Source organism: Grampus griseus (assembly GCF_964374135.1).
Source record: "Grampus griseus genome assembly, contig: HAP1_SCAFFOLD_299, whole genome shotgun sequence".
NCBI lineage: Eukaryota > Metazoa > Chordata > Mammalia > Artiodactyla > Delphinidae > Grampus > Grampus griseus.
The window spans coordinates 131,369-152,406 of record NW_028133156.1 but is presented as its reverse complement, the minus strand read 5'-3'; the positions used below and the strand labels follow the sequence as shown (position 1 = coordinate 152,406).

At 43.4% G+C, this 21,038-nt stretch overlaps 1 protein-coding gene and 1 pseudogene across 2 annotated transcripts; both read right to left on the bottom strand.

Moving 5' to 3' along the window:
• Positions 1 to 2,179: 2,179 nt before the first annotated feature.
• Positions 2,180 to 3,072, bottom strand: LOC309817803 (MAU2 chromatid cohesion factor homolog; annotated as a pseudogene). Its single transcript has one exon. The product of its transcript is annotated as an MAU2 chromatid cohesion factor homolog (transcript).
• Positions 3,073 to 17,667: 14,595 nt separating this feature from the next.
• LOC309817809 (lysine-specific demethylase 4D-like) lies at positions 17,668 to 20,337 on the bottom strand. The gene is given in 2 exon segments (XM_082682095.1): positions 17,668 to 19,424; positions 19,428 to 20,337. Coding segments are annotated over 2 exon segments (1,968 nt in total). The 5' UTR covers positions 20,325 to 20,337; the 3' UTR covers positions 17,668 to 18,353.
• Positions 20,338 to 21,038: the final 701 nt, after the last annotated feature.

The following is a 21,038-nucleotide window of genomic DNA, read 5'->3' as shown; positions in this document are numbered from 1 at the left end:
CTCCGCGGCATGCGGGATCCTCCCAGACCGGGGCACGAACCCGCGTTCCCTGCACCGGCAGGAGGACTCTCAACCACTGCGCCACCAGGGAAGCCCCAGAGCATTGGTTTTTGATGTAAATGTTGCTGTCCCACACTGAATTGTATATTCACCATTGTAATTCCACCACTAAATCTACTTCCTGAATATATTATGATGTTTTTCAATACTGGTTAATTAAATTTACTATCCAGCTTACGTTATAAAACTTACTGCATCCTAGGGCTTCCCTGGTGGCGCAGTGGTTGAGAGTCCACCTGCCGATGCAGGGGATACGGGTTTGTGCCCCGGTCCGGGAAGATCCCACATGCCGCGGAGCGGCTGGGCCCGTGAGCCATGGCCGCGGAGCCTGCGCATCCGGAGCCTGTGCTCCGCAACGGGAGAGTCCACAACAGTAAGAGGCCCGCGTACTACAAAAAAAAAAAAAAAAACCTTACTGCAACCCAGTAGCAAGAGCTTCCTGTATTATCTGACATTTGAAATAAAAAGAATCATGTCTTTGGCACTAATTTTACAGATTTCATGTTGAGCAAAGAAGCAAATGGTATAATTTGCAACATGGTTTTCCAAATACGTTCAACATTTCAGCCAAGGATCGAACTTGCATCCCCTGAGTTGGAAGGAGGATTCTTAACCACTGGACCACCAGGGAGGTCCCTATTTTATTTTATTTTATTTTATTTTCTGTATGCGGGCCTCTCACTGTTGTGGCCTCTCCCGTTGTGGAGCACAGGCTCCGCACGTGCAGGCTCAGCGGCCATGGCTCACGGGCCCAGCCGCTCCGCGGCATGTGGGATCTTCCCGGACCGGGGCACGAACCCGTGTCCCCTGCATCGGCAGGCAGACTCTCAACCACTGCGCCACCAGGGAAGCCCCCCTATTTTATTTTTTGATGGTTCCCGAAAGTTATTTTACTTTGAATATACAGGAAAAGAAATCCACAAACGAGAAGCTATGTTCTATGGCTATGTCTTTTCAACAATGTTTTGCATTTACAAAATTTATTTTTTCCTGATTAAAAGCACCAGCTGAAGATACAGGCTGCTAAAAAGATAAGACATTGGGCTTCCCTGGTGGCGCAGTGGTTGAGAGTCCGCCTGCCGATGCAGGGGACTCGGGTTCGTGCCCCGGTCCGGGAAGATCCCACATGCCGTGGAGCGGCTGGGCCCGTGAGCCATGGCCGCTGAGGCTGTGCGTCCGGAGCCTGTGCTCCGCAACGGGAGAGGCCACAACAGTGAGAGGCCCGCGTACCACACACACACACAATATATGTGTGTGTATATATATATATATATATATATATATATATATATATATATAGGACATTACAAACCCATTAAAAGAAGTATGCCAAACATGCTTATTAAAAACCCTTTAAGGAAACAAAGACAACGCAACCAACAAATTTACCCACTGCGCCCAGTGGCCCTTTCCGATTTCCCTGCCTGCGTTCCCAATAACTGGAACTGGGAGTGCTTACCCCAGTGGGAGGACCCTGGCCTCATCCACGGGCAACTGTGAGGACCCAACAGGGTAAGGCAGCTAGGCATCTGTGAGGGAACCTGGCACCCCTGGACCTGCGCCCCCAGAACCTTAGACCCTGAGGGCCCCACTGCCGATAGGACGAAGTGGGAGGCGCACACGAGGGGTCTGACCAGCTTCCAATAATTTACCTGCCAACAGGAATCTTTCTGCTACCCCCTCACACCCCTTTGTGCTTAAAGTTTGGACCTTTATTTATCTGGTTTTTGTAGACACTTAGCTGTATGACACTAGCTGTAATGTTTCCCTGGGGCCTCCCTTGCTGGCTGTCTTAAGTTCTTATGATTAAGAAACTGTGAGGCTCTGAATTTGGACTCACAGGAAGGTATTTACAACAGTTTTATGTAATGGAAAGATGCTGCAGTGAAGGGGAGGGTCAAAGCCCGCACGCACACATGCATGCACGTACACACGAGTTGGCTTCCATAAAGCTAGAGTGGAATATTAAATATCAAGTACTGAATTTTTAACTGTACACTTAAGAACTTATCCTTAACTTTACATATAGATAACAGAGTGGTCACTAAACGCACCTTAACATCAGGACAGACGGTAAGTTTTGAGGTTCTTATTTCAACTGTTCTATGTACAAAATGCCCTAGAAGCAAAGAAAGGCTTCAAGAAATACGCAGAGACAAACATGATGTAAAGTGCGACTGGCCTCCTCATAGCGTCCCTGGAAGACGAAGAGCCTAAGCACTTGGAAAGCTGCCGTTAGCCGGCAGTGCGAGCTGACAGGGAAGCTGTGGTCTGCACTGATCCTCTCCGACAAACTGAATAGTACCTCTTGGTGTCTACGTCCTTCCCTTATATACACACTCACCAGGTTGGTCACCATGAAGGCCCACAGCTCCTGGTGACTGGTGAGCCGCAAAGCTGTGGTGAACTGGGCTTTAGCATTGTCCATGCAGTTGACACAGACACAATACAAGCCCGGCAGTGTATGCTGAGTGGTTGGAGCAGAGCCAGGGGGGTTGCTGGCACAGCTGACAGACCTGGGACACCCTCTGCATGCAGTGGCCTTATGTCCTGTCACGAGCCTGCACGTGATGATGTGCTCAAGCAGGATTACTTGGAAGGAGGACAGGATGGGGCTGCAGTAGAGCACCTGGAGCTTCTCCAGCTACATGAGGGCCTGGTCTGTGGACTTCTGCACTTTCTCTAAGTAGCCGGCTTGCATGGAGTGCATCACAGTCACCAGGTAGACAAGCAAGCACATGTGTCCCTTGGGCAGCCAGTGGAAGAGGTTGGCGTGGTTGCTGGGCACTATCTTCTCATGTGCAGTATGGAGATGGTGTGGATGCACTGCGGCAGCCGCTTCGGGCACAGCTTCACGCGCTTTACCTGACCAGCACCCAGGTAGTGGGTAACCTGGAGCACCAGGAAGAAGACACACAGAGACTCCTTCTGGATAGGGTTCCCATGCCAGTTCTCAACTATCTGTCCACAGAGAGTCAGCAATGGGTGGACTTCCTGCAACTTACACTGCATCAGCTGCAGCATCCCTTTGCTGAGCAGGACCAGTGGCCGTGTGTACACAGATCCCACCACGTGGAGTGTTCTCGGCCTCCACACTCAGGAGGTTGCAGGCTGACACCAAGTCCTCTTGGTCCTTGGGCCTCATTTGTCTTGGGGGAAGAGGAATAAACTCCTGATTTCCCTCCCTTAGAAAAATGGACTCAGACATCCCAGGAGCCTTCCAGAAAGAGCTCACCTGCCTCGTGTGCCTGAATTACCTTCTAGACCCACTCACCATAGGCTGTGGACACAGCTTCTGTAGGTCCTGTCTTTGTCTTTTCTGGGAGCAAGCTGAAGACCCTGCCAGTTGCCCAGTGTGCAGACAACGATCAGAGCAGACAAACCTCAAAACCAATTTTCTTCTGAAGAATCTGGTGTCCATTGTCAGAAAAGCAAATCTCGGGCAATTCCTGAACTCTAAGGAACATACGTGTGGGACCCATAAGGAGACAAAGAAGATCTTCTGTGAAGCCAACAAGAGCTTGCTCTGTTTGGTCTGCTCTCAAAGTCAGGAGAACAGGGCTCACAGACACCATTCCACTGAAGAGGCTGCTGAGGAATGCTGGGTGAGTGATGTCTGTGCAAGCACTTAGAGAGCTGGAGGATGGTACAGCCAAGAGATTAAAAGGATATTACAATCAGGACTTCCCTGGTGGCACAATGGTTAAGACTCCATGCTCCCAATGAAGGGGGCCCAGCTTCGATCCCTGGTCAGGGAACTAGGTCCCACACGCATGCCCCAAATAAGAGTGGGCATGCCACAACTAAGGACCCAGCGAGCCACAACTAAGACCTGTCACAACAAAATAAGTAAATTAAATATCTTTTAAAAAAGGATATTACGATCATAATGATGATTAAACCCTCTCTTTACTGAGTGCCAGGTACAGACTTAGGTAGCAGTGACAAAGCTATGAAGAAAATGCTGCAGCATACCTGCCTTTATGGAACTTGTATCCAATGGCTGGGTGATAAAGTTAATTGAAATTATTTGGGTGATACATTATTATGCTCAAGGCTATATAAAGCCTTCATTTTGAGAAAGAGTCTTTGTTTCTAAAATCTATAAGTGCAAAAAGTCTTTTCCATTGGATACAGGTTTCCTGACTCTGGACAAAGAAGGAAGATGCAGTACATTGGAATCAGCAGGCAGCGAGCATCACTACATCCAAATTCTGCTGCAAGATGCCAAACTACCTGAAAATTAGCCATGCTCAATAAAATCCTGTTCCTTTCCCTAGATCTAAGATTCCCTGATGGTGTGTGGTTCTGTAGTGTGGAATCTTCTAAAACTGATCCATAGTGAGGAAGAATAGGGGAATGTGGTGATCTGTTCCGGTCCTTCTAGTCTTCCTCTAGGTCCTGTACCTGACCTCGTTCCCACCTCAGGATCTCCACCTACCCCACCCTATTTACCCTTCAAGTCTGTCTTCAAATGCCACTCCCTTACACTAGCCTAAGTGTATACTTCATTTTATCTTCCTTTAATATACTCCCTTTTTTCCCCTTTCATACACTGACCTGAATTTTAACTACAATTCCTGTAGCATTTATTCAGTTCCTTGCTCCCTGACTATAGCCTTCATAAGGGTAGGCATGATGTCTGTCTTGTTCATGGCTACTCCTCAGTACCTAAAACAAGTGTTAATAAATAAGCAACAAAATAATCAAGGAATGTATTCAGATGTACTGTTCACAGTATTGAAAATATGTTTACAGATTGAAAGGCAGAAAGTCTCAAATCACAGTGACAAAATTCCAAGTCAAAATATTGTTTGCTAGTAGATATGAATTTAATCATCTAGAGTGATTGCAGGGAATCCCATATAAATCTTAGACCGACAACATTTTATTTTCATTCTTAGCTTTCCATTTATTCCTGCCTGTTCTCTCCTGTTATTGGCTAATTAAAAGTCTTACTATTCATCTATATCAAGATTTTCTAGTTCAGGGCTTCTTCAACATCAGAACAATTGACAGTTGGGACTGGTTTTTTCTTTCTTGTAGGTCTGCCTTGTAGGATGTTTAGCAAAATCCTTGGTCTCTACCCTTGAAATATCAATGGTAACTTCCAATTGTGACAAACAAAAATTTTTCCACATATCAACAATAACCCTCTGAAAGAAAAAATCACCCCCATTTGAATCCACTGCACTAGTTGATGGAAAAAAGTAGATGAGACATTGATAATGATGAAATAATATTTGTATTTTTAGGTATGATAAGAAAATTTAAACATTAAATTCTCTTCCTGTGTTTGTTTGGGCCTCCTCTCTCCCTCCCTCATGTGCAGTGTGCATCTGCATTCCACACTAACTAGACCTCCTCAAACATGGGGGTGCCCACTCGAGCACAAAGATCCTTTTCTTCCCTTTCCTCTAATGTTGGCAATGTAACTTCTTGAAGAAGAACATTCTTTCTCAACTCTGTAAGGGATCATAACGACTTGCTGCTAACTTTGTATGAGTTACCTGGACTGTATATCTTTGGTGAACTTTATATAAAATATCAATATGTCATTTGGATGTATGATCCCTTTGTCCTGAAAAGTTATGTGACTGTTCCTTCCATTTCTAACAGGTGGAATAGTTCTCAGAGCCCCTGAGGGTCTGTCTCCTGGGTTATACTCCTCAGTTTGGCTTGAGTAAAATGCTCTTTTTTTCCCTTACCTTGACTGTTAATTGAATTTTCATTGACAATAAGATCCATAAAGTAGTTTATATAGATATGCTAACTGATTCCTAAAGTTGTGCCTAAAATCTAGAGCATGTAAGGCAGTAACACAGAGGATAGTGGAAAACTTGCTTATAAGAATATAAACATATAAACAAATAAATAATAATATGGAAGAGAAATACAAAAAAAAAATAGTTATACAGTCCAGCCACACATTTCCTAAAAAAAGACACATTTTTTGATATATACAGAATTACAGACTTGCGCTCAAGGATAGGATGTTGAGGGGAATAATAGACTCTATGGTATGTTTTTACCTGGTTGATGAAGAACAATGTTACTACAGAATTGTTGAGAAATGATGTCAGATTAGTCTGAACATTTACTGAGGCAATGGTTCCTTCACTCCATATGAGAAGCTTCCCTGGACTCTAACTCTCTAGAAACTGTGCTGATCTTCCAAGTACAAGGCTCTACAAATCAGACAAATTTTTCTTCATCATCCTTTTTTGATTTTTACAGCCTGCTTCCTTTCAGTAAATGTGATTTTTCTACTTAAAAGGATTATGTTAATTCAGGTTAATTGTGGATGTTTCCCAGGTATCTTGGAAATGAACCATCGGTGAGGGGAGAAACTCACATAGGAAGAATTCCTCCTGGCTGCAGATAAAGTAACACAGAGTGAATGATGCTTTTCCTAAAATGGGATTGAAGGAAACAATTGCTACTAATCTCCTTTCCACATAGCAACAAGTCTCTCTTCTTCCAGTTTTTTGTAGATTTTCTTCCTATCTTTTAAAGAAAAGGTATTTCCTTACGATTTTCTCTAGTAAGAAAACAATAAACTTAAGCCCTACCCTTTAAAACAGTGGCATGCTTGTACAATTCAGAGTCCCCCAAAGTTTGAAAGTTTTCATGCTCTAAAAGACAAATGTTTTAGGTGAACAGAAATTAAATCTTATAAAAAAGATAGAAAATTAAGAGATAAAATGTTTAAAAAATATAATAAAATATCAAAGAGATATGAGGAAATTTGACCAAAATCACACATCAGGAGTTGAGCTGGGGATGAAAATCATATTTTCTGCATTTTTCATTATCTAATAACAGGAACTATATTTAACATAATCTTGAATCCTTAGTCACTAGCAAGGAATCAAAGGAAAGGCGACAGGAGGAGAACCTGGGCAGTCATCTACGCTAATTCTTAGTATCTTTAGCTGCAGTGATAAAGGTCAACTATATGGTGCTGGTAAAATCGAGCTCACAAGGTAAGCACTCAGTTTATGCTTTCAAAGTACCATTTATTTCCTTTATTTTGCCATTATTCCTCTCATTTTCCTTAATGTTTCTTTAAAATTATAGCTTTCCCAGGAATTTATCGTGGGCCATGTTCTCTTCTCACTTTATACATTCTCTGTTTTACATGTTTATCTCCCTTTTTAAACTACACATATGCTGAATTTTCTGTATCAGTCTTTTTATTTCCATCGATAAGCTTCTCTGAAGAATTTTTTTTTTTTGAAGAATCTTCTTTTGAAAAATCTCTGACACAAAAAAAGAAAACAAAAGTGACCAGCTAAATAAATAAATAACCTCTTCTGGGGATGAGAAGACTCACATGATGGGTTTAACTGGCAATGTTCCCAGTGGTCTCACCTTGATTTCATTATTCAATTGTAAATATGACCCAGATGACATTAATTCTAATAAAGGTCATCAAAACTGAAAGATGTAGAAATGTCTTTAGAATAAGTAATTCTTGATATTATAACTAAGAAAATGTATCCAGTACACATTTTCCTCACCTTCTAATCAAAGACAAGTCCAAAGGCCCATAGTAGCTAATTCTGCCAGTATGTACAACTAAATGCAAACTAAATAAGAAGAATATTAGCTAGAAAACTTTCTTTGAAAAGGGGCAAAATTAAGCTTATGAAATTCAAGGTGTAATGACTGTTGCTCACTGAAATTTGAGTGTCAACAGAAAGCACTCAGGAATTTTAGGTGGAAATGGAACGAAGTGATGAGTTGAAAGCAAATAAAGTAAAATTATACAATCTGAGATCACCTGGAGAGATGAAGTTTGTCAAAAGAAGCTGATAAAGAAATTTGTTAGTTAATGAAGGGCTACATGAAACAGGGGAGAAGAGTAGAGAGAACGTGTTCTATGAAAGCTAGGTAATATAGATGGACAGAATAAGGGCACATTTCTGATAAGTATTTCCAAATTTGGAGAATCAATTCTGACTCAGTCTTCTATTTCAGAGATTCAAAGATAAGTAGATATTCCTTGTCCATGACCCTTAGGAGCCAGATGCTGAAAAGGTAAACACTCGACATCTTGACGATGGTGAAAAGCAGAGTTTACTCTTCTGGAGAACTCATTCCTGGTTCTAACCCAGAACACTATGACATCATTCTTGTTGAAGATCAGTTTATTTTCATGGAACATAACCTCATGTATATTTCTTCTGCTGTTCCTGTCATTGAATTTTTGTCTTCTAAACCAAACCAAACCAAACAAACAAGAGCTTTTAATGTGCATCCAGCACTTCCAGATAAGTTTTGAAGCTTGGTGTGTCATGTGCCTAATCTTGACCCAATAGGGTGGAAACACAACTGCTTTGGAACACAGTACATTATTTTCTTACACTTAGACCCCCTTGCTCAGGATATTTTCTCAGGATGGCTAAGAGATGGCATCAATAAGCTCTTTTTTGTGCACTTAGAAAAAAGCCAGTTATTGAAGATATCAATCTTCCTCTTGATTACCTGTTATATATGAACAGACACGTGAAAGAAAAACAGCCTCTGGGGACTTCCCTGGCGGTCCTCTTCCACTTCAGTGTTCCATCCTTGGTCAGGGTACTAAGATCCCGCATGCCACTCAGGGCAGCCCCCGCTAAAAAAAAGAAAGAAAAAAGAAAAACAGCCTCTGAGTCACAGTCTTTGTTAGAGCAAATCAGCCTGCCCCCTAACTCATTTGAGAGATTTTCCCTTGCCCTGAGTATCTGAAAGAAGTGAACTCCCAGTTTCATGGAATTTAGCACATTACAGTTTATGCAATTTTTTCACATTTCAGTCATCATTTATCCCATGACCATACACCAAGGTATTTTCTTTGTTTTTCTTTCTTGGTTTCTTTCTTTTCTTTGTTTCCTTCTTTATTCAGTTTCTTTTTCTTCTTTCTTACAGGGTATATGTATCATTCTATTTCTAGAAATGTGAATTCTCAATCATGTGTGTTACTCTTTCAAATGCAAATCTGTTTTGTTTTTGTCAGTGCATGATGTTTATATCACCTAATGCTAAGTGATTTTATATATATGCCTATTTAAATCCTGTCTCATGAAAGACAAATATCATGTGATACCGCATATATGTGGAATCTAAAATAAGGGAACAAATGAACTTATCTACAAAACAGAAATAAAGTTACAGATGTAGAAAACAAACTTATGGTTACCAGGGGGTAAGTGGGTGGGAAGGATAAATTGGGAGATTGGGATTGACATATACACACTACTATATATAACATAGATAACTAATAAGGGCCTACTGTGCAGCACGGGGAACTCTACTCAATACTCTGTAATGGCCTATATGGGAAAAGAATCTAAAAAAGAGTGGATATATGTATATGCATAACTGATTCACTTTGCTGTACACCTGAAACTAACACAACATTGTAAATCACTATACTCCTATAAAAATTTTAAAAATAAAAATAAATCAATACAAATAAATCCTGACTGTCTCATTCTAAGTCTTGTTTTCTGTTTCCCATCACTAGGAATATTTATCTTCCACTAACATATATTTGCCATCCTGAGGAAATCTCAAAATCCAACCTATATAATAAAATTACAGTATAGACATTTCAAATCTCAAAATAATAGAATTTCCTCGGCCTATGAATCTGGAAATCAGTTTATTTCTTACATTTTGTTGACATTATGATTTATTATTTTCAGTTCTATTATGTTACCTGTATTTTGCAAAACTTTGTTAGTGCCAGAAAAATATTGTTTATATTTGCTCTTTCATTTATTTATCCATTCATTCACCACATCTTTATAGTATTCTATGTTTTAAGCATGTGTAAGATAGTGGGAATATAGTAATTAAAAAAATACTGTCCTTACCTTCTTAGTATTTTCAGTCTAGTAGTATCCAAGCATCTAAGCATCCACCAATTTGATGAGAGAAATGCAGAGAAACATATGGTATCCTGGGCACATACTTGGCCTTCAATAGACAAAGGAGGTCAACTAAATTACTTAATTCAGTAAGGGGACATAGCAGGAATGGGATGAAACCTAGAAGCAGTGGCCTTATATTCTGATAGAATTCTCATTCTTATTCAGCACATTTCAACATAAGTACACTTTAAAAATTAAGGTTAAATTGGATATTTAGCAAAGTTTACAGTGACCAGTATCCTACTCTCAGACAGCAAAATCTGCTTCTCAGGTGGTAGGACAAAGATTTAAGCACCAATGCTACCTAGCCCTCTCTCTGAGAGTCATGAAAATTATTGATTTTAATGAGTCAGGATCCCAGTACATGAAAGTTAGACAGCTTTAATAGACACACTACTGTCAATGCCAATCTGGCAACACGGGCAGGACGGGGCCACATTTTCAACTCAAAAAGAATAATGCATATGTGTGCCAGGGGAAATTAGATGTATAATCAAAGAAATATTGTGCCAGACCATGCCATATATAGGTATATATGGAACTCTGTTTAATCAATAACATATTATCTATCAATATATCAACTTCTGAGTAATCTAATTTCAAAAACTGTGGAATGGTGAATGTACATATCGAAACAGAGGAACATTTTAGGTTTAAATCTGGACAATGGTTCTCAAACTTGTCTGCACGTTAGAATCACCTGGGGAGTTTCTAAAACTCCCCAATTTTAGGCTATGCCCTGGAACATTACATCAGAACTTCTCTGATGGGACACAGGCATCGCAGTTTTCCAAAACTCCTCAGATGATTCCAACGCTCCGGCAAGTTTGAGAATCAGTGGTTTAAAATTCTTCACACATCCCCTACTCACCTCAAGGTGGAAGATTTGAATGATCAGGCATCAGCACTTACCATTTGTTTTTTTCTTCCCTTTGCTCTACCTCAGTGATGATCAGGCTTTATGTGCCCCGGGAATTACTTCATAGCATAGCAGACTCAAGTCATAGTTAATTCATCACGTATCTTGTTAATGGGTGTGTGGGGAGGAAAAATTTTTCTTTCTTCTCTTCTAGGTTCTTTGGCTGCTGTAATAATTAAATGGACATATGGCAGATCAACTGGAGAAAAACAAATTTAATTCATATGTATGGGAGCTCATAGAAAAATGAGACTCAGAGAAGTGACCCAAGTAGGCAGCTTTTATACCTTTTAGACAAAGAAACAATACATTTGTGAAAAATTGACAAAACAAAGAAGTTTTGTCTTAGGGTATTAAATTAGTAAAATAACAGTTTGTTTATGCAGCCTTCTTAGCTTTCTGTTTCCTATCTTTGGTGATTAGAATATCTTTTTACATTCTGTTAACAGGAGGATACCTTTTGTATGGGAGATTTATTTCCTGCTTTCAGGGGGACAATGAAGGTTCAGAGTGTCCTTCTTCGTTGTCTCTTAAGTATAACCAATATGTCAAAGTGGCACATTTTGGGGTGGCCTGCACTGAACCACATCAAGTGATAAGTTCAAATGTACTAGGAACACATCCTATTACCACCATATGCAAAATTTTAGATCTTCACTTCCTGAAAATTATGAATTCACTACACTCTAATCTTAAATGATCACACTTAAAATTATGAAGAGGTGAGTAAGAAGCATCAGAAGCTCTGGTTAATGTGTAATGCAGATGCACACCGCACATTGTGGAGAGAGGAGGCCTAAACAGACACTGAAAGGGAAATTTATGTTTAATTTTTCTTGTCCTGCCTTAAAATATAAATTTTATTTCATCAGTAGTTACAGAAGACAAAAGCAATTTTCAAAGAAGCTGGACGGGGAGCAGGCACTAGAATGGGAAGAGGTGGGTGTCAAAGGAAAGCTTCACTTGACGACTTGTACAGGGCGCCCCCAGCTGGTTCCTCTGACTGTCATACTTTACCAAGATATTTTAAAATACAAAATATTTTTTAAAAAATAAAAATATTTATGAGGTCAGAGCAAGAGTACAAATAGAGGTCCACATACCACATGTCAAATATTTAAAATGTCTAACTACGGCTAGCAAACTGCTAATAAATATTCTTATCCTCAAACTTTGGCAAACATTTAACTTCATAGAGACATGGAAGGCTGGTTGATATTTATAGTTGTTGGGCCTTGTCATGGTGCTGACATGGTTCACCTGGGGGAAAGCAATACAGGGAGGAAAAGCTCAGCAGCCCCCGGTTCAGGTGGGAATTTGGGAGTTCCTGATAGGAGAAATTCTAGGAGGTAAAAAAATGTGCAGACTCCTCTACCTGTAGGATTGGATTGGGTATATCTGGAGAAGACCAGAGAAATGCTCCACTGCCCAGACACAGGCAACTCTTCCACCCATCACTGCTTTTTTTCTCTGAATTTAAGAAGGAAGGACTTCCTTGGTGTCCAGTGGCCAAGACTCCACGTTCCCAATGCAGGGGCCCCAGGTTCGATCCCTGGTCAGGGAACTAGATCTAACATGCTGCAACTAAGACCCGGCATAGCCAAATAAATAAATAAATAAACATATTAAAAAAAAAAAAAAGATGGAAGAATGTTCTGTTCAGCGACCTTGACAGAAAAAGTGCTCTGCCCCCATCCCCACAACTACTAGGCTCTCACTTCCCTTCCTTCCGAATTCCCATAGTCCACACCTTGCCCATTTTACTGACTGCATGCAGTGATGTTGGAGGGTCAGGAGAACTGGGGGACTTGCTGCTTCCAAAGGGTAACAATCCATTTTGCCCACACTCTGCCTGCTCAGCAGGGTCTCCTCCTGCTGAGGCCCTGTCCTATGGCCCCAGAACCAAAAGGCACCTCCTGCCCTATCCCTTAATAGCTAAACCCAGGGAAACTCCCAGACCTCAAAGGAAGCAGAGGAATGGTGACCTCTTAGGGGAATCATGCATATGCACAAAGTGGGACATCCTGGAAAATGGGGCTCCTTCCCTCCATCTCTCATCCAGTTCAGACTGTTGCTGGACCCAAGGGTTTCTGCATAGCCAAGGCAGTGCTCTAAGAACGCTGTGCCAAGCTCTGAGCTGATTCTTCAGAATCCACAGTTTGGTTTTCCGTGACTGCACGCAGAATATTTGGAACCAGTGGTAAATAGGATGGAGGTTTGCTCAAGGTGGCAAATAACTCCCTGCATAAACAGAGAACTAAATGGACTGAGACATAAGTCGATATAAACTCCATACATGAGTACAACGCCTCTTCCCTTCCCTTGGCCCAGAGGGTCGCTGAACTGGCCATCTCATCCTTTCTCTACTGTTCCCCCTTAGCTGGCATAAGGAGCGCCAGGCAGAGAATCTCCAGTTCTGCTCTCGCTGGGAGGCCTTGGGGGGCTTGATATGGAGTGTGAGGGACAGGAGAAATCTCCATTCTGGTGGCCAAAAATGCTGTTACGTTAAAGTCTTACACTGAAATACAAAAATAAATCAATCAATAAAGCGCATCCTCCGATACAGAATATAAACAAACCTCAGGTAAAACATTTCCGACTTTTCCAACAGGTTTTCTAAAGTCACTAACTGATGAAACAATGTGTTCTAGCTTTTTTGTAAGTTGTAAAAGTCCTTGATGTCCAGAAATTTAGATATACAGGTGGCATTCATGGGTGGGTTTGTTGTAAAATCTGTGTCTCTTGATGAGATGATGTTTGGGGAGATGTGTTTATGAAGATTAGCCAGGGTGTTAAATAGATCTTTCCCTCTGATTTTAAGAGATCTAATTACCCATAGTAACACCCATCCAAAGACCTCTGAAATGCACTCACTTGAAAGAAGTGGGTGTGGTCTTCAAGGACTCAATATAAGGAGATTCAAGGAGCCAAATTCATTCTTCTTCAGAACAGAGTGATGGTGTTTGGAGCTCACTGACTACAGTGACTTCTGAAAGCTTCCATTACCAAACTTGGAAGCCTTGATCTTGAGCTGACTTCACATTATTACTTCCCCAGCAGGCATTGATAAGACTACATATATATATTCCTTAGGTAAATACACAGTTTACATAAGAGGAGTCCATGCTACTTTCCCAAAACAAACAATAATATAATAATCTTAATTTATCAGCAAACTGAGGTAGTTTCTATGGAATGCTCTCATTTGTCAAATTTTAAAAATTACTACATTCTTTCAACCATTTTTATGAATTATTTTGCCATCTTGTCTTGCTATATATTTTTGGAATAATTTGATGATTCTAGGTCTATTATCTATGAATTCCTTGGTTGTTTATATAGATTATAAGGACTCAGAAAGTAGTTTCCAGGGATCGGGTAATTTTTTACTTAGTGTAGATCCTACGAATGGGTTAGGAGCATCTTGTTCTACTCATATAAATGTATTACAAGTGGTAATATGTGTGTATGTTAGAGAATATTTGGCAAAAGATAAGTAGATAGTGCAGTAAATTATCTGAGAAAAAAATTGTTTTTGAGTGTTGGTAAATGACTCTTCAGAAACCTCTGACTTAGAGCAAGCAATAATGAAGCTGTCTACAGAAAACTGACATTTGTAACTGTGCATAAGTATCAGAAATTAGAGTGACCATTCATGTGGTATAGAAATTCAGATCAAATAAATATTTTTTACAAAATAAAAGTTTAAAAGCATTAGTTGTTTTCTGGTGTTGATTTTCATTACATGAGAGTTACATCATTTCACAATGGGAAGGACTTCTTGATAATAGTTCCAAAGAACTTAGAATAATCCCTTCTCCTTAACTTTTTGTTTTTAAATACAAGGATGTCAATAATAAAGGTAGGAGGGCAAATTTTAAAACTTACTATACTCACATAAGAAGACTGAAATCTGACCCAGTTTTATAAAGATTAATCCTATTAACTCATATATTCAGAAATTGATTTTTAATGGTGATTTCTGTTTGAGATAAAGGATATCAAAGGAGAATATTTAGTTTGTGACTGTGTCTTGTATATGCACATTTTCATGCATTTTAATCAGTGAGTTGCAATAAAGGCATTTTCTAGATCATGGGTGAGGGACAGACGAACTGGCATTGTGTACATTTCTTCGTTTTTACAATCGTGTTTTTTTAAAATTTTTTATTATCTCTTATAAGGATGCTGTTTTATTAGCCATTACATCCCCAAGCTGATAGATTGTTCCTTGAACTGTAAATTTACCAGAAAATGCTTGTTGACTCAATTATCATAGTTACTTAGAGAACATGCTGCTTGCATTTTGTCTCATCTTGGAAACTTATGACTTGTGGATTTTAATTTGGTCAAAAGTGTGATTTCTGGCTCCCACATTTACCAGCAGGGTAATTTTGAACAAGAAATCCTGATAGAATGGTTGTGACACTTAAATGAAATAATGAAAGTAGAAAAGTTTAATTAACTATGCTCTTTTAAGTCAATCACTGGCTGGTACTATTACTGATTGATTTTTCACACCAATTAGGACACACTGCCTGGAGCTATAAATGAATGAAATGAATGAATGAAACTCCAGATGTGCAAGCTATTTGGAAGAAACTAACACCACAACAAAACTGATTTTCTTATATGCAGAAAGAAAACTGTTGGAGAGGTGGATGACTCTTGGTTAGGAAACCTTTATAGGAATTTAAAAACTGATTTTGACTGGAATATTCTTTTCTCCCACAGAGACGATTTCCTTCAGTAAAGAAATAAGCAATCACAATATCTAGCTGTTTGACAATGTGAGAAGTTTGAAGCGTAGACATGACCATCAAGATGTTTCTCTGAATTCTGAAGGATCCAAATGTTTTTTCGTATGGTCCACTGTATTGTGAAAGAATTATTATTATTTTTTACTTGAAGTATAGGTGATTTACAATGTCAGTGTTAGTTTCAGGTGTACAGCAAAGTGATTCAGCCATATTTTAATTTAATTAAAATATTTTAATTTATTTAATTCATAATTTAATTCAGCCAATATTTTAATGTATTTGAAACATCATAAAACATCACTGATGTGCTCCCCGAGGAGCGGCGGGGATGCACAGAGGCGCAGGAGGAGAAAGAGGCGGGGAAGAGGAGGGGAGTCGCCGCTTCCCAAACACTCTCCAGGGGGCTGTGCGCGACGCCCGCCGCCGGGAGTCCGGACCCGGCTGCCCTCGGCCCCTTCCCTCCCGCGCCTGCAGCCCGGGAACAAAGTTGTCGAGAAACAGCGGGCCGAGGGCGCAACGGGGCGGTGCTCTGGCCTCTGCGCGCGCCGCTTGTGGTAGGCGGCGGCGCGGCCCGAGGGGAGGCAGCAGCAGTTGGAGGGCTTGGCCGAACGCAGTAGACGTAGCCTCGGCGCGGCGGGAACGGCGGCCGAGGCGACCCGACTTCGCGGCGCCCGGACCTGAGCCCGTCCTCAGACGGCAGCCGCGGTGCCCGAGTGCTTCCCTGGGGCACCGGGCGGCGCCGCGAGTCCCGGAGAGGAGGGGGCGCTCCTCCGCGCTGAGGAGCGGGAGGCTGGTGCCCCCCACCCCCGCATCCTACCTTCTCACCGAACTCTCTAAAAATAACTCCGGCCCGCTGGGGCCGGGAGGAGCCACACCCGCAGTCCCCGAGAGAAGCCGGGGAGGCGTGTAGAGCCAGGGTCCGGAGGGAGCGTTCCCGGCCGCGCGGAGCGAAGTTGGCGGAGGAAGCAGGAGCTTCCGGCCGCCGGGCGCCGCGCGACCCTCGCCCCGCCGACCCGCTGCCGCCGAGATTTGGCTGATTGGGCCGAGGCGGGCGGGCGGAGCACGCAGGGCAGAGGCGGCGGCCGAGAGCGCAGAGACACCCTGGCCCGGGCCGCGGGGGCAGATGGTGTCCTATGTGGATAACAGCTTCCGCCAGGCGGTGATGAAGAACCCAGCTGAGAGCACCCCCCCCCCCCCCAGTTGCTGACTGGATAATGACGCATTCTCGTAAGCGTTGGGATGGTGACGACAGGGGATCGTGCTAACAACCGTCTTCAGAAAAATAAGCCCTCCTGATCCTCCTGATCAGACAAGATCTAACGCTTGAAAGAGTTGCTTCGCATATTAGGTATTGGATGCCATTTGTTCAAATCCAAATGCTCTCCTTCTCTGCCGCTGTTACTGTTTAATGAGGGGAGAAGAGAATAAAATAGACTCTTCCACTGGCTGCCTTGGGACAAGGCCCAGGAATGGCACCTGGTACCGTTATTTATTTTTTTTCTGATGGAGCCGTCACATCTGGGGATCGTAGATAGATTGCACATATTTATCGAACGTGTGAAAGATGGATGATAATTTTACAAGGAAAATTCATTTCACAGTGTCTCCAGAAAGTTCCTATTTTAAAGGGTTGCTTTATCACAAACAAGGAATATCCTGCTTTGGTCGTGTTGCACTGCCTCGCATGGGCCTTCTGCGTCTGTTTGTTTTACAGTTGTCAATCAGTCAGTCTTCTGCGTCTGAAAATGCACGTTCCATGGCTTCCCTGGTGGTGCAGTGGTTGGGAATCCGCCTGCCAGTGAAGGGGACACGGGTTCGATCCCTGGTCTGGGAAGATTCCACATGCCACAGAGCAACTAAGCCCGTGCACCACAACTACTGAACCTGCGCTCTAAAGCCCACGAACCACAACTACTAAGCCCACGTGCCACAACTACCAAAACCTGTGTGCCTAGAGCTCATGCTCTGCAACAAGAGAAGCCACTGCAATAAGCCCACGCACCACAATGAAGAGTAGCCCCCCTGCTCGCCACAGCTATAGAATGCCCACACGCAGCAACAAAGACCCAATGCAACCAAAAATAAATACATTTATTTTTTTTAAAAAAAAGACGATATTTTTAGGCTGTACGAAGATGGGCAATTAAAAGAAAAAATCTTACTGGAATGCATAAGGCTGGAAGCACACTGTGAACTTGCTACTATAGCTTTTTATGGTCTGTGGTGAAGAGAAAGAAGTGGTGGAAAATGCAGGCTCTTTTGCCTGTACAGCTACAGTGCCTTAGGAGGGGTGCAAGATGGCCACTATGCAGTGTCCTTAGTCTGCAGGGCCCAGAAGATGAAGCAACAAGGTACACGGCTGGTGTCCAGGGGCTCAGGCAGCCCCACGTTTGGACCATTCCCTGCCATCAGAAGCAAGCAGTGTCCATACTATCCAAGCCAAGGCAGAAGCCAAAGGCCCATCAAAGTTCAGCAGCGGGACGAGAATACCTGAGAGGTACAACATTCTATGGCAGCTGTCCTCGTGGGAAGGTCCACTTCAGAGGCTGCTAGGAGCCCTGGCTGTCATGGTAGAAAGCATCTGGCAGCTTGAGAAATGTGTCATTTCTAGGAGATAAAAGCATCTCCACTGAGGACAGGCCCAGCCCAGATTGTTGCTTGGCTGGGAGCTTCTGGGGTTTCTGGGGTAGAGGGTCAGATAAAGTCACATTTAGCAAATTCTTCAGTAGTCATGGGCTCACAGATTGAATACCATGCATTGGTGAGGAATTCCTCGCAGGACTCAAGAGATGCAGGTGCCTCTAGCTTTAGCCCCAGGGGATCACAGTCAAGGGTGTGCGGGAGACTGGCCTCTACAGCTGGGACAAGACTCTTAGAGGCATAAGAGTGGTCCAAACTTAAAATCTCACAGAAGTTCACGGGGGCCCTGCAGTTCCCAGCATCGTCCCTGGGAAACACTCTCACAGTCCCAGGAACGTTGGGAGGAATCAAAGGGAGGCTGTCAAGGACACTGGATGTAATACCCTCCAGAGATGGCAGGCATGGGCCAGGGTGCATCGGATTTTCGGGATCCAATGGAGGACCCAAGGGTTGAAGATCAGGGGCGCAACAGCACCCGGAAGGCTTAGAAGGATGCTGCAGCCATGGGCTCAGCAATGCAGGGTCGTCCATCAAGGGATCGCCAGCAAACGGGAGCTGAGCTTCTAAGTCCAGAGATGGGTGCGTTGTGTCTAAGGAGAGGCGCCTCTTAGTCCGGGCCCGGACAGTCGGATCCTGAGTCCCCTCTTCCCGAGGACGATGACGAGGACCATATCGTCCAGGTAGGGGGAGATCTGCAGCAGATGGACCTGCGGTCAGCGGCGGAGTCAGGCCGGGCTCCACGGAGCTGTAGGCAGCCGCAGCCCCGAACTGGGCAGCAGAGCAAGAACCCCGGGCCGGCAAGGGGGTCGGGGACGCAGGATCCACAGGGGCTCTACAGCGGGTCCCATGGCAGGCGGCCACGGGTGGACGGCAGTGCGAGGCGCTGCGGGACGGACCGTGCCTCCGGCGGAGCGTGGGTGCCCCAGGTGCGCGGACCTCCCTCCAGGCGTTCAGGAACTGGCTGCTGGGCTCCGTGGGCTGCGTGTGGTCCACCACGGTCTGGTCCTGCCCGCGTTTCCACAGCTCGTAGCGCTCCAGTTGCAGGATGCGCACGAAGGCGTCCATGGAGAAGGCGACCTGGGCCTCCCCACAGCTGCACTGTGATGCCACTTTGCCATAATCGATTCAGCGCAAGGAGGCGAAATTGATGGCTTCTGCGCAGTTAAAACCATGGTTGAAGCCAGAGTGGTAGCCATAGGGAAACGTCACTATGAACTCTCCAGCCTCCTGAGTGACCCGACCGAAGGGGATGCCGTTGTCCTTGAGGACCGTGGGCGAGATGAGAGCCACCTTGTGCTGCAGGAAGGCCTCACAGCCCCACGAGCTGCCCGGGAAAAGCTCCCTGGCCAGGCGTTCCAGGCGCCGGCCGTGCTCCAGGGGCACCGCGTACCAAGTCTTGGGCACCCCAAAGTGCAGGTAGTTGATGCTGTAAAGTTCCATGTCCTCCACGTGCCAGGCGAAGGCGGTCTTCCACATGCCGAAGTAAAGGTAGGAGGTGTTGACGCCCTCGATGACCACTCCGCACTCCTGTTCCAGCAGGTCCTGAATGGTTCCCAGGTGTCCAAGGTTCCACTGCTTCGTGTTTTCATCGAATAAGGAGCCACGGACGTCCGCACCGTATACTGGTGAATCATAGGGGCGTGTTTTCCAATATTTTCGCTCCAGATCCTGAAAATCAGAGTAGAATGGAGTCTGGTGTGTTTCACTGTTTGTTAAGTGGCGATACTCGCTCACGGTCACGGCTTTCTTCTTTTTGTGGTGCTGAGTAAACACACCTGCCTGCCCAGAAATCACCGGCTGGAGGGGAGCGGCTATTAAGATGTCATCGATGTCATCATAGGTCTCTCTGGCTTTCCAGTCCTGGGCTGGAATGATCTTAGCCAGGCCTGCTCGGTGTGCACCTTGGGATTCCATATAAGCAATGTATTTATTGAAATCATTAAACTCTTCTTTGGTTGGACGAAATACCATTATGCTACAACTTGGGTTCTGGGCCCAGTTGGACTTAGACTTCATAGCTTTCATTAATAAGCAAGAAACTCCCAAGTTTTTACTTATGTTCTGGATAGGTGAGGATGCTGGTAAACACTACTATTTCAAAAATGGGTTGGAGTATATCAGCAGGAACCCCCAGTAGACTTTAGTGCAATGAGTTGATAATATTTCTTAGGCTTGCTGATTGTACAGGGGACTCCACGCTGGGCAGAAGCCTTGCTCAGGACTGATGCTGGCTGAGCCTGCAAGTCTGTGATGTCCTTGGTTGACACTTGGCTCTGGTCTCTTGAGCTCTAGTGAATCACCACCCAGCCCTGGGTGGGTATCCCAAATGTCGTGTCTTCAGGGCAGTATTGGAAACAAAACCTAAGAAAAAATACAATACAGACAGGTTGCAAACTAATGTTTGGAGATAGTTACTAGGGAACTACAAATAACACACCACCATGGAATATAATTGCATATTCAAAGAAAGGCTAAAATTTCATAAGATTGACAGTACAAGAAATGGTGTTGTTGTGAACAGTGGAAATTCCTGTACTCTAGTAAGGAGAATGGAAATCATTACATTCACTTTGAAAAACTATTTGGACAGTATCCACTAAAATTGAACTTACCCATGTGCTATGATTCATGCCTAGGATATTGGTATGTCTGTGCAATGAAAGTCAAGTCCAAGAATGTTCAGAACAACATTATTTCAGTAGCCAAACACTGGAAACAGCTCAAATGCCAGTCAACATT